The sequence below is a fragment of the Bufo bufo genome, chromosome 2 (assembly GCF_905171765.1).
Source record: "Bufo bufo chromosome 2, aBufBuf1.1, whole genome shotgun sequence".
Taxonomy (NCBI): domain Eukaryota; kingdom Metazoa; phylum Chordata; class Amphibia; order Anura; family Bufonidae; genus Bufo; species Bufo bufo.
The window spans coordinates 757,525,194-757,537,704 of NC_053390.1; the positions used below are offsets into that span (position 1 = coordinate 757,525,194).

The 12,511-nt window shown below is 42.8% G+C and overlaps 1 protein-coding gene across 2 annotated transcripts in view; it reads left to right on the forward strand.

The window, feature by feature from the left end:
• CCDC149 (coiled-coil domain containing 149) overlaps positions 1-9,842 on the forward strand; it is a 58,813-nt gene extending 48,971 nt beyond the window's left edge. For both annotated transcript variants that reach the window (XM_040419022.1, XM_040419021.1), the window contains exons 11-12: positions 7,912-8,025; positions 8,474-9,842. In XM_040419022.1, coding sequence (XP_040274956.1) covers positions 7,912-8,025; positions 8,474-9,006 — 647 coding nt within the window. In that variant the 3' untranslated portion in view covers positions 9,007-9,842. The remainder of the gene's footprint in view (positions 1-7,911; positions 8,026-8,473) is intronic.
• Positions 9,843-12,511: the final 2,669 nt, after the last annotated feature.

Below are 12,511 nucleotides of genomic sequence, written 5' to 3' on the forward strand. Positions count from 1 at the left end.
TTCTATTTTTGGACGTTTTGACGGCCAGATGGACCCCATTAAAATCAATTCTTGTTAGGCAGGAGTGCACCCGTCTAATCTAACGGCTGTTAAAAATGGGTACACTACTGCAAAATGGCCTTTTAGGGGTTAAAAAAAAAGCACTTGCCTCTTCCACTTGCACGTGCAGTCACTCCTCTGTTGGTACTAAAGGACCTGCTGAAACACCTGTGCTCAAGCGTGATGACGTCACCACATGATCATGTTGGGAGCGTATGGTGACGTCATCATGCTTGAGCGCAGGTCCTTCAGCATCAAGAAAGGAGGGACTGCCTCTGCGCGCGCAAGTGGATGAGATGAGTGATTACGGGGGGTGTTATTACCGCAGTGATACCTTTATTGGCTAATCAGAAAAAAAAATCATATTGCAACCTGTTAGAGGTCAAAGGTTCCTTCATCAGGCATTTGTAAATTTTCCTTAAGAAGGACCCTTTGTGCTCTCAAAGGTTGCAATATGTTTTTATTTTTTTTCTGATTAGCCAGTAAAGGTGTCACTCCCATAAAACGTTTGTATTTATTAACACAAATGTATTCAACATCACATAGTGTTTTTTTTGTTTTTTCCGTTAACACAGTATTGCGCAATTCTTGCTACATGTTTTTTTTTTTTTAAAAAGCCAATTTCGATGGCTGTTTTTACCGTCCTTTAAAACGGATGCAAAAAGGCCAGACAGACAGAAAATGGATGCAAATCTGGTTAAAAAAATGGCCATAAAAAAACTGACAGTGTGTCCGTTTTTCATGGCCATATATTTTCACTGTCGTGTGAATGTAGCCTAATATGTAATCAACAGGATGATGTACCAGGGTTCCCCACCTCCAGTCCTCAGGGCCCACCTGCCGGTCATGTTTTCAGGGTTTCCTTAGTATTGAGCAGGTGATGTAATTAGTGTCCATGCATCAGGACTCACCACAGGTGTTCATTCTGTGGGATATTCACAAATCCTGAGCGGTAGGTGGGTCCCGAGGACCGGAGTTGAGAAACCCATTGTACATTGTAATACAATACATTGTAAACTTTGAATCCTTGCGGTATAGGAAGAGCAGTGTTTGGAAGTATAACTTTCTGAAGCATGGAATGGGAAGACTCAGGATGGCGATGGCAGCGGCTCCCAATCCATCATTCGTAGGGCCCATACACCTTTTATTTTACTGACACCAATGAAAACTAATCCTTGGGTTACAGCCCAGTCTGTGGGGACAGGAAGGACATTCTTACGTTGCTCAAGGAAAATACAGCAGATGCCAAAAATGATTAAAGAATCTAACTTTCCCAGAGTTGCAGATTTTGGCAGACCTGCGTAGATTTCTTTTTCCAATTAGGGTTCATTGCACTGATGTATAACATTTTGGCTACATTTCTGCACTCTTACCGTATGTGGGTGCTTTTTATCCACTTCTTAAAGGGAATTCTCCAACCCCATGATTTTTTCCCCCCAACAGATTACAATGTTCCAAAAAAAGCACACAAAAAAAAACCACCTAGTAGTACTTACTCTGCTACCTCTGTACTGACACCTCCGTGGTCCCCCCAACGGTCTGTGTTCACCGGGCTCTGGCGATGATGTCAGCACGCGTCATATTAACATGTCATTGCTGGACTTATGTGTGGCTTTGATTTCTGCACCATTGATAACCCATATAGCCAGTGGCGTACATAGAGAAGTAAGGGCCCCATAGCAAGGGACAAACCAGGCCCCCCACACAGGACAGAAGGGTTTCTGCCTAAACCCCTTTCAATAACCATTGGGCCATTTTTTCCACTGCCTCATTTGATAAAGGTTGTTCCTTTAGAGGGATAATCCCAACTGGGCCCCCTCTTGCCCTGGGCTCTATAGCAGTCACATGGTCTGCCGCTATGGTAGTTACGCCCCTGCATATAGCCTTAAAGGGGTTTTCCAGGAATAATGATATTTTATGTAATGCCCACAGCCTGCCTTCTGATAAAGAGGATTCATACTTGCCTGCTCCACAACGCTCCGGTCCTCTGCTGTCTCCATCTTCCAATCCCCGCACTGTTTACACCAGGCTGACCTTTGGCATGGCCACATGCACTGCTCCAGTCAATGACTGGCTTCACCGGTGACATGCTGCTTGTGGCCACATCACGTCATTGACTGGATCAGTGCATGTGACCATGGCCAACTGGAGGGCTGGAATATGGAGACAGCAGAGGACTGGAGCAAGAAAGTACAAATCTTTTCCAGGAAGCAGGCTGCAGGCGTTACATAAAATATAATTCTTATCGGAAACCTCCTTTAAAGGGGTTTAGCTATCTCACACATTTATGGACATTCTTGTGGTACACCCTTCCTTTTCAAAAGACTTAGGTCTCCTGACTCCCTTTTGGCGAGCTTGTGCGGCCGTTCTTATACTGGAGAGCGTAACGTCTAGGAGAATACTGTTTTTAGATTTCTTGCCTCTTTTCAGATAATTTGGGGGCTTTTATCAAACCACAGTTTAAGAGGTAACATTCTTAATATATTAAAACACATTTTGAGATAAGAAGATTAAAGTTTTTTTGGGGGGGTGGGGGGGGCTTTCTAAGAAATGCAGCTTGCTCCTGCCCTGTTGTGTGAAGAACATTTAGTCAGTACTCGCCCATCCGCTGCACTCAGACTGGCTGTGGGCTCTTGCGCTCAGGTCCTGACTGGATGTGTTCCTGAGTCTTTCTGTTCAGCTACATATACAGGCTATACCGCTGACCAGGAAGACTCAGGAACACATTGGTCGGGACCTGAACGGAAGAGCCTGCAGCCAGTCTGAGCGCAGCAGAGACAGGGGCATCAGCAGCGCAACCGGTGGGTAAGTACTGACCAAACTCTCTTCCCACAACCGGGCAGGAGGAAGCCAGATTTTTTTAAAATCCCAGAGAGCCCCTTAAATCATTTTGCATGTCATATATTAGGATAAGTAATACACATCTTAGCTCCTGGTGACTACTCGGCTGTGTTAAGTAACTTTCATTGTCTTTGGTAATTACGTTAATCGCCGCGGGAGTCCGAATAGATGGGTAGAATAGAGTACAACGAATGAAGTCGCCGTTAAGGAAAAAGGCAGGCAGCTCTACTGGGCTTCACATCAAGAAATCTAAAGTGCAGAATGTGTTACATTAATGTTCGGTAGTCTCACCATCCATCATTAAGGCCTGGTCCACACCTGAGCGTTTTACAGCGCGTTCCTAAGCGCTGTAAAACGCTCTACAGGTGAAAACCCATGTTTCCCTATGGGCATGGTTCTCATTTGCGTACGAACGCGCTGTAAAACGCCGTATGCCCAAAGAAGTACAGGAGCTTCTTTGGGGCGTATTGTCGCGCCTAACACCTCTGTTTATCATTGGACGCCTCTGTGGTCAATCGCAAAACCGCGCTGTAAAAACGCACGTAAAATGCGAGTATCAAATACGCTCAAGTGTGAACCAGGCCTAAACCTCCTCAGTTTACCCTGTCAAACGCTCTATAAACAGAGCTTTTGGATAAAGGACATCCACACAGCACAAAGACCATTATATAAGCATAGGTAAAATGCTTATAAAAAGTAATACACCACCCTTCATGTTTTTATTGCCCAGTACAATGAAAGATGGGATATAATGGGGCGTTTTTGACACTGATACAAAACAGAAAAATGTTCTTTATTGTCAAAGTGAAAACAAATCTCTGCAAAGTAATTAACTGGAATAGAACTCGTTTTTTTTACAGTACAAATTAATTTTGAACAATGTTTTATGAAAATCGACTTCGGATGTTTCATCCGAAGTCGGTTCGCACATCCCTATTGATGACCTATCCTGAGCATAGGTTAACAATACTGAAACCCCTTTAATCAATAAAGCAAATTGGGTGCCAGCATTCCTGCAGAATCTGATCTTTTTTGCACCTTCATCAATACACCATGCAACTATTTGGCTTCAGGTGAATGCCTTTCTCAGACTTGAAAAATGCTTCATTTGAAGCCAAAATATTGCATTGATGAAGGTGCAATAAAGATCGTATTCTGCAGAAATGCCCAGTTTGCCTTTTTTTTTAAAGTCTTCTTGATGGGTATGAACTAGTCCTCTGGGGTGGACTGCTGAATGTTACCTGCTAGCTCTAATTTCTAAGTGACTACCTGTGCTGCTCTCATCTCCATCTTCCCCATTAATCAAAAAAGTGCTCCCTAGTTAGGGAAGGTTTGCCCCCGATCCAACCAGCATTCCATTATTTCTCACTTTTGTGATGCTCATTGGTAAAAGGAATTGAGACACATTGAATAGGTTATACAGTGAGGAACAGAAGTATCTGAACACCCTGCGATTTTGCAAGTTCTCCCACTTAGAAATCATGGAGGGGTCTGAAATTCACATTGTAGGTGCATTCCCTCTCTGAGAGACAAAATAAAAAAAATAAAAAAATCAGGAAATCACATTTGTATGATTTTTAGAGAATGTATTTGTCTTGCACTGCTGAACATAAGTATTTGAACACCTGAGAGAATCTGTGTTAATATTTGGTACAGAAGCCTTTGTTTGCAATTACAGAGATCAAACGTTTCCTGTAGATCTTGACCAGGTTTGCACACACTGCAACAGGGATTTTGGCCCACTCCTCCACACAGATCTTCTCTAGATCTGTCAGGTTTTGGGGCTGTCGCTGAGCAACACAGAGTTTCAGCTCCCTCCAAAGATTTTCTATTGGATTTAGGTGTGGAGACTGGCTAGGCCACTCCAGAACCTTGATATGCTTCTTACGGAACCACTACTTGGTTATCCTGGCTTCGGGTCGTTGTCATGTTGGAAGACCCAGCCACCACCCATCTTCAAAGCTCTGACTGAGGGAAGGAGGTTGTTGCTCTAAATCTCAAAATAAATGGCCCCATTCATCCTTTCCTTAATACAGTGCAGTCATCCTGTCCCCTTCGCAGAAAAGCACCCCCAAAGCATGATGTTACCACCTCCGTGCTTCACAGTAGGGATGGTGTTCTTGGGATGCAACTCATCCTTCTTTTTCCTCCAAACACGACGAGTGAAGTTTAGACCAAAAAGTTCTACTTTGGTCTCATATGACCACATAACTTTCTCCCATGCCTCCTCTGGATCATCCAGATGGTCATTGGAAAACTTCAGACGGGCGTGGACATGTGATGACTTGAGCAGGGGAACTTTCTGTGCAATGCATGATCTGAAACCATGACGGCGTAGTGTTCTACCGACAGTGACCTTTGAAACTGTGGTCCTGGCTCTCTTCATGTCATTGACCAGATACTCCCTTGTAGTTCTGGGATGACTCCTCACCTTTCTTATCATCAGTGATACCCCACGAGGTGAGATCTTGCATGGAGCCCCAGTCCGAGGGAGACTGCCAGTCGTCTTTAGCCTATTGCATTTTCTAACAATTGCTCCAACAGTTGATCTATTTTCACCAAGATGCTTGGCAATTGCCCCGTAGCCCTTTCCAGACTTGAGGTCCACAATTTTGTCTCTGGTGTCTTTTGACAGCCTTTGGTGGTCTTGCCCATGGTAGTAGTTGGCGTCTGACTGACTGTGGGGTGGACAGGTGTCTTCAAAGAGCTCAGACAGGTGCTACTAAGTTAGATTAATGAGTGGAGTAGAGGTGGACTTTTTAAAGGCACAGTAACAGGTCTTTGAGAGCCAGAATTCTTGCTGTTTCTCAGGTGTTCAAATACTTATTTTCAGCAGTGCAAGACAAATAAATTCTTAAAAAATCATACAATATGATTTCTTGATTTTTTTTTTTTAATTCTGTCTCTGAGTGGGAATGTACCTACAATGTGAATTTCAGACCCCTCTGTGATTTCTAAGTGGGAGAACTTGCAAAATCGCAGGGTGTTCAAATACTTCTGTTCCTCACTGTACATATGATGGCTAACCTCCGGCACTCCAGCTGTGGTAAAACTACAACTCCAAAGATACACATTTGCTTAGCTATTTTCAGAACTCTATAGAAATGAATGGAGCATGCTGGGAGTCGTAGTTTCACCACAGCTGGAGTGCCGGAGGTTAGCCATCACTGGGTTATACAGATAGCATAATACATGGAATCGGCTACCTAAGGTTGTTCATTGAAAGAAGCCATGTCTTTCTAATTCTGTTCAGACTGAAGAGCATGTTTGGATCACAGTATTAAGGATACACCCATGTTGGTCGGATTTGCTACAGAAAATTTCCAATGAAATCTGCAGGAATATCCAGACCAAATTGTGCCGATTTTGCTGTGGATTTCCCTTTTGTGGGCAAAAAAAACTGTATATTCACCTAGCAATCCTGTGGCGCTCTTGTGGTGATGTTTCCATGGTCCTCAGCTGGTTTCCGTTTCCCAGCGTCCATCAATGATATGTCAACTCATGTCACTGATGAAGCGATCATGTGTCAATGTGACACCTCATCACTGGAGGGCAGGAGACAAAGCATTGCAGAGGACCATGGAGAACAGCAAAATCTTCAAATTAGCTTTTGTTGTGATTTAGTTTATTTTTTATTTTTTTTATTTTTTTTTGAACTTGATGGGAACTCTGCAGGCCAGTTTCCAAGAGGAATTTTCCCACAGCACATTTATGAAGTTTGGGAAATTCACATCCACTTTACTGCTACTGTATTCCTCATGGATTTTCCGTATTTCTATCCACACGGAAAATCAGCAGCTTTTCCAGTATGTCTGGACGTACTCTAAGGCCCCCTTCACACGGGCATCGCGGGTGAGGGCCGGGTGCATTGCGGGAAACCCGCGCGAGTAGGCATGCAATTTCAGTCAGTTTTGTCTGCCATTGCGTTCCGATGTTCAGTTTTTTCCGCGCGAGTGCAATGCCTTTTGCACGCGCATGAGAAAAAACTGAATGTGGTACCCGAACCTGGACTTCTTCACTGAAGTTTGGGTTTGGTGTTCAGTAGATTTTATTATTTTCCATTATGACATGGTTATAATGGAAAATAATAGCATTCTTTAATACAGAATGCAAAGTCCAATGTCAATTGAGGGTTAAACAATAATAACAACTTTACTCACCTCATCTACTTGATTGCGCAGTCGGGATACTCTTCTTTGTTCTTCTTTCAGGACCTGCAAAAGGACCTTTGATGATGTAATCGTGCTCACCACGTGGTGAGCATGGTGACGTCAGCGCAGGTCCTGCTGAATGAAGATAGAAATCACCTGACGTCACCGTGCTCAGATTATGTCATCAAAGGTCCTTTTGCAGGTTTTGAAAGAAGAAGAAAGATGATGCCGGCTGCGCAATCAAGTGGATGAGGTGAGTTAATTTGTTTTATTTTTTAACCCCTCAAGGCACATTTTACTAAGCATTCTGTATTAAGAATGCTATTAGTTTCCCTTATAACCATGGTAAAAGGGAAAATAATACAGTGAATACACTTTAATGGGATCCGGGGTTGCTCATCCCTATAATCTCCTAGCAACCATAGGTTAAAATTGCACCACATCTGCACTTGCTTGCGGATGCTTGCGATTTTCACGCAGCCCCTTTCATTTGTAAGGGGCCTGCGTTGCGTGAAAAATGCAGAATATAGAACGTGCTGCGATTTTCACGCAACGCACAAGTGATGTGTGAAAATCACCGCTCATCTGCACAGCCCCATTGAAGTGAATGGGTCCGGATTCAGTGCGGGTGCAATGCGTTCACCTCACATATTGCACCCGTGCGGAATTCTCGCCCGTGTGAAAGAGGCCTAAGTGATGATGCTAGCTTTGTCACCGTAACCTCTTCATTTATTGGCATCATATGTTCTATTTGAATGGCCATTTATCCATATACCATTATAAAATTCCATCCTGTTTTAAAGATATACTGGTATTGTTGGTTATTTTAGGGTAAATAGCTACTCCTGATCTGAATATGTTTATTATATTCTATCGCTAGGTGGACGGGACACTATCTCATTACATGAGCCAACAATTCCAACCACTCAGAGACCAAAGTCCCCGATGATAGCCTTTACTGACATACCTTGCCACAAACCTCTGACCTATGAAGGTAATGACGAGCAGCAATTGTATTGTTTTGAAACCCATAAGCATTCCTTAAGCTTGGTCCAAGGTGGCTTCTTATACATGAACCTGTGCACATAAAAGGTCTCATGCACACGACTGTATTATTCATCCATGTGTTATCCACATTTTTTTTTTTTGCGGACAGCACATTGACCTGTTTATTTCTGTGCGGTCATGCACATGTCGGTATTTTTTGCGGATTAGTTCTTCTGTTCTGCAAATTACGGAACATGTCCTATTCTGATCTATTTTGTGGACGACAATTCTTCTTTCTATTGATGGGAGTGAGAAAAGTAAGGAATGCACTTGGAAGACATCCGTTGTTTGCAGACTGAAATATGGACAGGGTTGTGTGCACAAGGCCTAAATATTTCTGGGAATCTGGTGATGGGTTGTTTTTAATGGATGTCATTGATTCTTTGTATGTGTAGCACACAGACAGCCTGACGTGGAGAGATGTTCTAGTGATGTGGGCAAGCCAGTGAAAAAGGACTCCAATCAGATACTGGAGAATTCCCAAGATCCACTAGGTAATACTTACGAGAACATGTATCTTCACCCTTTAATACCTCTTCTCTGCTCAGAGAAAAAACATTTGGAGAATGTTGGGGAGCAAATTATTGACCTAGCCGAGGAACTGACACCTGTTGAGTTGGAGGAAAACCACATTATAAGTTCTGGAGAAGGTCACACTATTGCAGAAGATCCACCTCCTCTTGATTCTTTTGAGACTCCATTGTCCAGTCCTGAACCCACCGTAAAACTGGAAGAAGAGCGATCATCATCATCCAGCTTGGATGGAACTCAGGGAACTGTTGATCTTAGCTTGGAGAACAATGAGAATAAACTTGAAAATGGCTTGGACAGAAAAGATAACCAGTCTAAATCTCCTGAACTGGATGAATCCTTAGAGAGTGTCTGCAATTCTGAAATCGTTCAGTCGACAGATCACCATGGATCATGACTGAACCCGTCTGGCTAATAAAGACCTGTGTTGTGTGTTGGCCTGACTTGAAATATTGTACTTATTCATTCTATAATGAATAGTTATGTAGTTTTCCTTATGTCTCCTGTATACATTTCTGATGCTTTTATAGATCTCTGCAGTCATCCATTTTTTTCTCGCATACCATAGTCCATTGTTCTTGCCCATGAGGTGATCACACAGGTTCAGGGCCGGTTACAGGTATTAGAAACACCTCTGTGATTATCTTATCACCTGGAATGTTCTTATTAAATAATAACTGTAAGTAGACATCTTGAAGACCATGAAGGATTGAGATATAGTATATCGGAAAATCATGCAGCTTTCCATTTTATCATGAATACATTTTAATTACTAGAACTATATACTAATATATTATTAGTCATGGGCATAGTCACAGAAGCATGCTTATATTGTGGTTACCAAAGATTAAAAGATCATCCGTCAGCAGACTTGTACCCGTGACACTGGCTGACCTGTTACATGAGCAATTGGCAGCTGAAGACATCTGTGTTGGTCCCATGTTCATATGTGCCCGCATTGCTGAGAAAAATGTTTTACTATATGCAAATGAGCCTCTAGGAGCAACAGGGGCGTCGTCATTACACCTAGAGGCTCTGCTCTCGCTACAACTGCCGCACCCTCTCTACTCTGACAGGGCCAGGCAGTGAGAACATCATAATGCCTGGCCCGGTCAGTCAAAATAAAAAGGACGTGGCAGTTGCAGAGAGAGCAGAGCCTCTAGGTGTAATGGCAACGCCCCCGTTGCTCCTAGAGGCTCATTTGCATATATTAAACCATCATTTTTCTCAGCAATCAGGACACATTTGAACATGGGACCAACACAGATGCCTTCAGCTGCCAAGTGCACATGTAACAGGCCATATATCTTTATTAATTTATTTATTTTTACTGATGCAGCTGCTCGAAACCAGGAACGTCAAGGACATTTCCATGTGTTGTTCCATTGATTTGTATGTGCAGTGACCAAAAAGGACATTCTCTGTGTATGAATGGGATGTCAGATAGCTGTGTGTTTGATCCTCACTTTTTAGTTGCTTTTTTTCATTGACAGATAGGACAGCAAAGGACTATGAGCCCCCCTACAGATATCAACCATATCCCTAATGGGGTTAGACCTTGACTGCAATTTCTCAATTAGGAATTTTCAATCTCTATGAAGGAAGCAGCTTTATTTCAATGTATTTGATGTAAGACGTACATTTTCGTTAAATTATTCATTAATTTATATTACTAGCATGTGTTACGTTGATTTATTTGCCTGTTTTACCACATTGTGATACATGCAGATCTCTTCTATATGTCTGCTGTTCCCTGCCCGATGAGGTAGAGTTTTCCAATATTGGTCATCCCGTCTGTGTTTCTAGATCCTGTAGAATTGCGAAGCACAAAAATCTACTTAGAGGCTTCTGTACAAATGTTAGATATGCTGAAGAGAAATGTAATGCACATCTGTGCACAGGGTGTATTGCTTTATGTTGCTTTGTATACTTAAAGGGGTTGTCCCCTCTGGATATTTATGGCATATTCAGAAGATACCACCTCTGGGACCCGCTCTTATCTCTAGAACCTCTTGACGCACTGCGGTGAATGGAGAGCAGCCTGCGCAAGCTCAGCTTTCTCCATTCACTACAATGGGACTTCCTGAAAATAGCGAAGTAAGCGTGCTTGGCTATTTTCTAAGTTCCATAGCAGTGAATGGAGAGAGACATGCTTGCACAGCCTGTTCTTCAATCACTTAAAGGGGTTGGCCACTCGGATTACTGTTGATTAATGTGTTTGTAAGATGACTGTATGGCACTTACTAATATAGCCTTTGTTTAAATTCTATATTTCATAAGATATGCCTCCTTGTTTGCCAAGTCTTTTGTGCTTTCCTCACAGGAGTCCTGTCCATAAAATGGCTGATGTTGGAGGGTCATGTGACCAGACAAATCACCTCCATGTGATGCCTCCTCCATTCATATACACTGCACTTGCTGTGTTAGGAGTTTAGTGCATTGCTTTTGAATGGAGGAGGCTGAGTGATGTGCCTGGTAACATGTTCCTCCATCAGCAGCCATCTTATGGACAGGACATCTGTGTGGACAGCACAGAAGATCTGCCTAACAAGGGGACATGGCTTATGAAAATGGCAAACGGCACAGAATATCAACAAAGGCTATATTGATAAGTGCCATATAGTCATCTTCCATACACCTTGGTCACAAGTGGCCAACCCCTTTAAGCTTATCATAGTGTCCCGTTCTTGAGACGGGAGCAAGTCCCAGAGGTGGAACATACACTTATCTCTGGATATGGCATAACTTGCCAGATTTTTCTTATTTTACCATGATGATATTGTAAGCTGACCAACATTATTTGAACATGGGCTGGGAAATAAAGAATATGTTTCGGTATGCCTATCTTGTATGAGATTATTTCCCCCTCTGACTTTCTCCACTTTTGGGTAACCATCATGTCACATAAAAAAACACCCTTGCTCTGAAATTTTTGTCATTTGTTGGAACACATGCTGTTGATGCATCTACATTTTTTCAAGGGAAAAATGTCCACTTCCCAACAAAAATAATTGAATTGGTTGTTGTGTTGGGACCAAATCTTTCTCTATGACCTGCCAAGATGTCACAGCTAAAACGCTTGCCCGGGTTCTGGCGACTAAGGTCCGATATCACCACTATTCAGGTGAATGGTTGCGGAGCTGCACTAGCCCGGCATGGCCGCTACATAGGCATTTGCCTCCATCCTCTATTTCCGCCACCAGCAGCTACTGTAAACTCCTGGTCTGTAGGGGTGCCGGGTGTTAGACCCCCACCAATCTGATATAGATGACCTAAGGATAGGTCATCAATCTCTAAAACCCAGACAACCCCATTACAGGTATTGTCTAGTAGGGAAAACGTTTTGCAAATGGAGAGTGGGTTAAATAAATAAAAGAAGTAATACCTCACCATATCGTGCCAATGCTTTCTGGGTCACTGATTATATACATCTTGGTTCCATCTCAACAAACTGAAAATGCCTGCTCAGCCAATATGGCTGCAGCCGTGACCCAGTGGATCAAGCACGAAGTATAGACTTGGGGCTCATGTACACAAACGTATTTTCTTTCTGTGTCCGTTCTGTTTTTTTGCGGACTGTATACGGAACCATTCATTTCATTGGGTTCGCAAAAAAAAAAACGGCCGTGTGCATTCCGTTTCCGTATGTCCGTTCCGCAAAAAAATAGAACATGTCCTATTATTGTCCGCAAAATACAGAATGCACACGGACGTCATCCCTTTTTTTTCCAGATCCATTTTTTGAGGACCGCATGAGGTCATCTGAATGTATCCCAAGTCATTCTTTTCCAACCCACCTGTGGCAAAAAAAACTATCAAAAACTGCCACAAAAACCCTTAACTGGAAGGATTCTGCTGCAGAACAATCACACCTTCCTCTATCGATTATACATAAGTCAGAC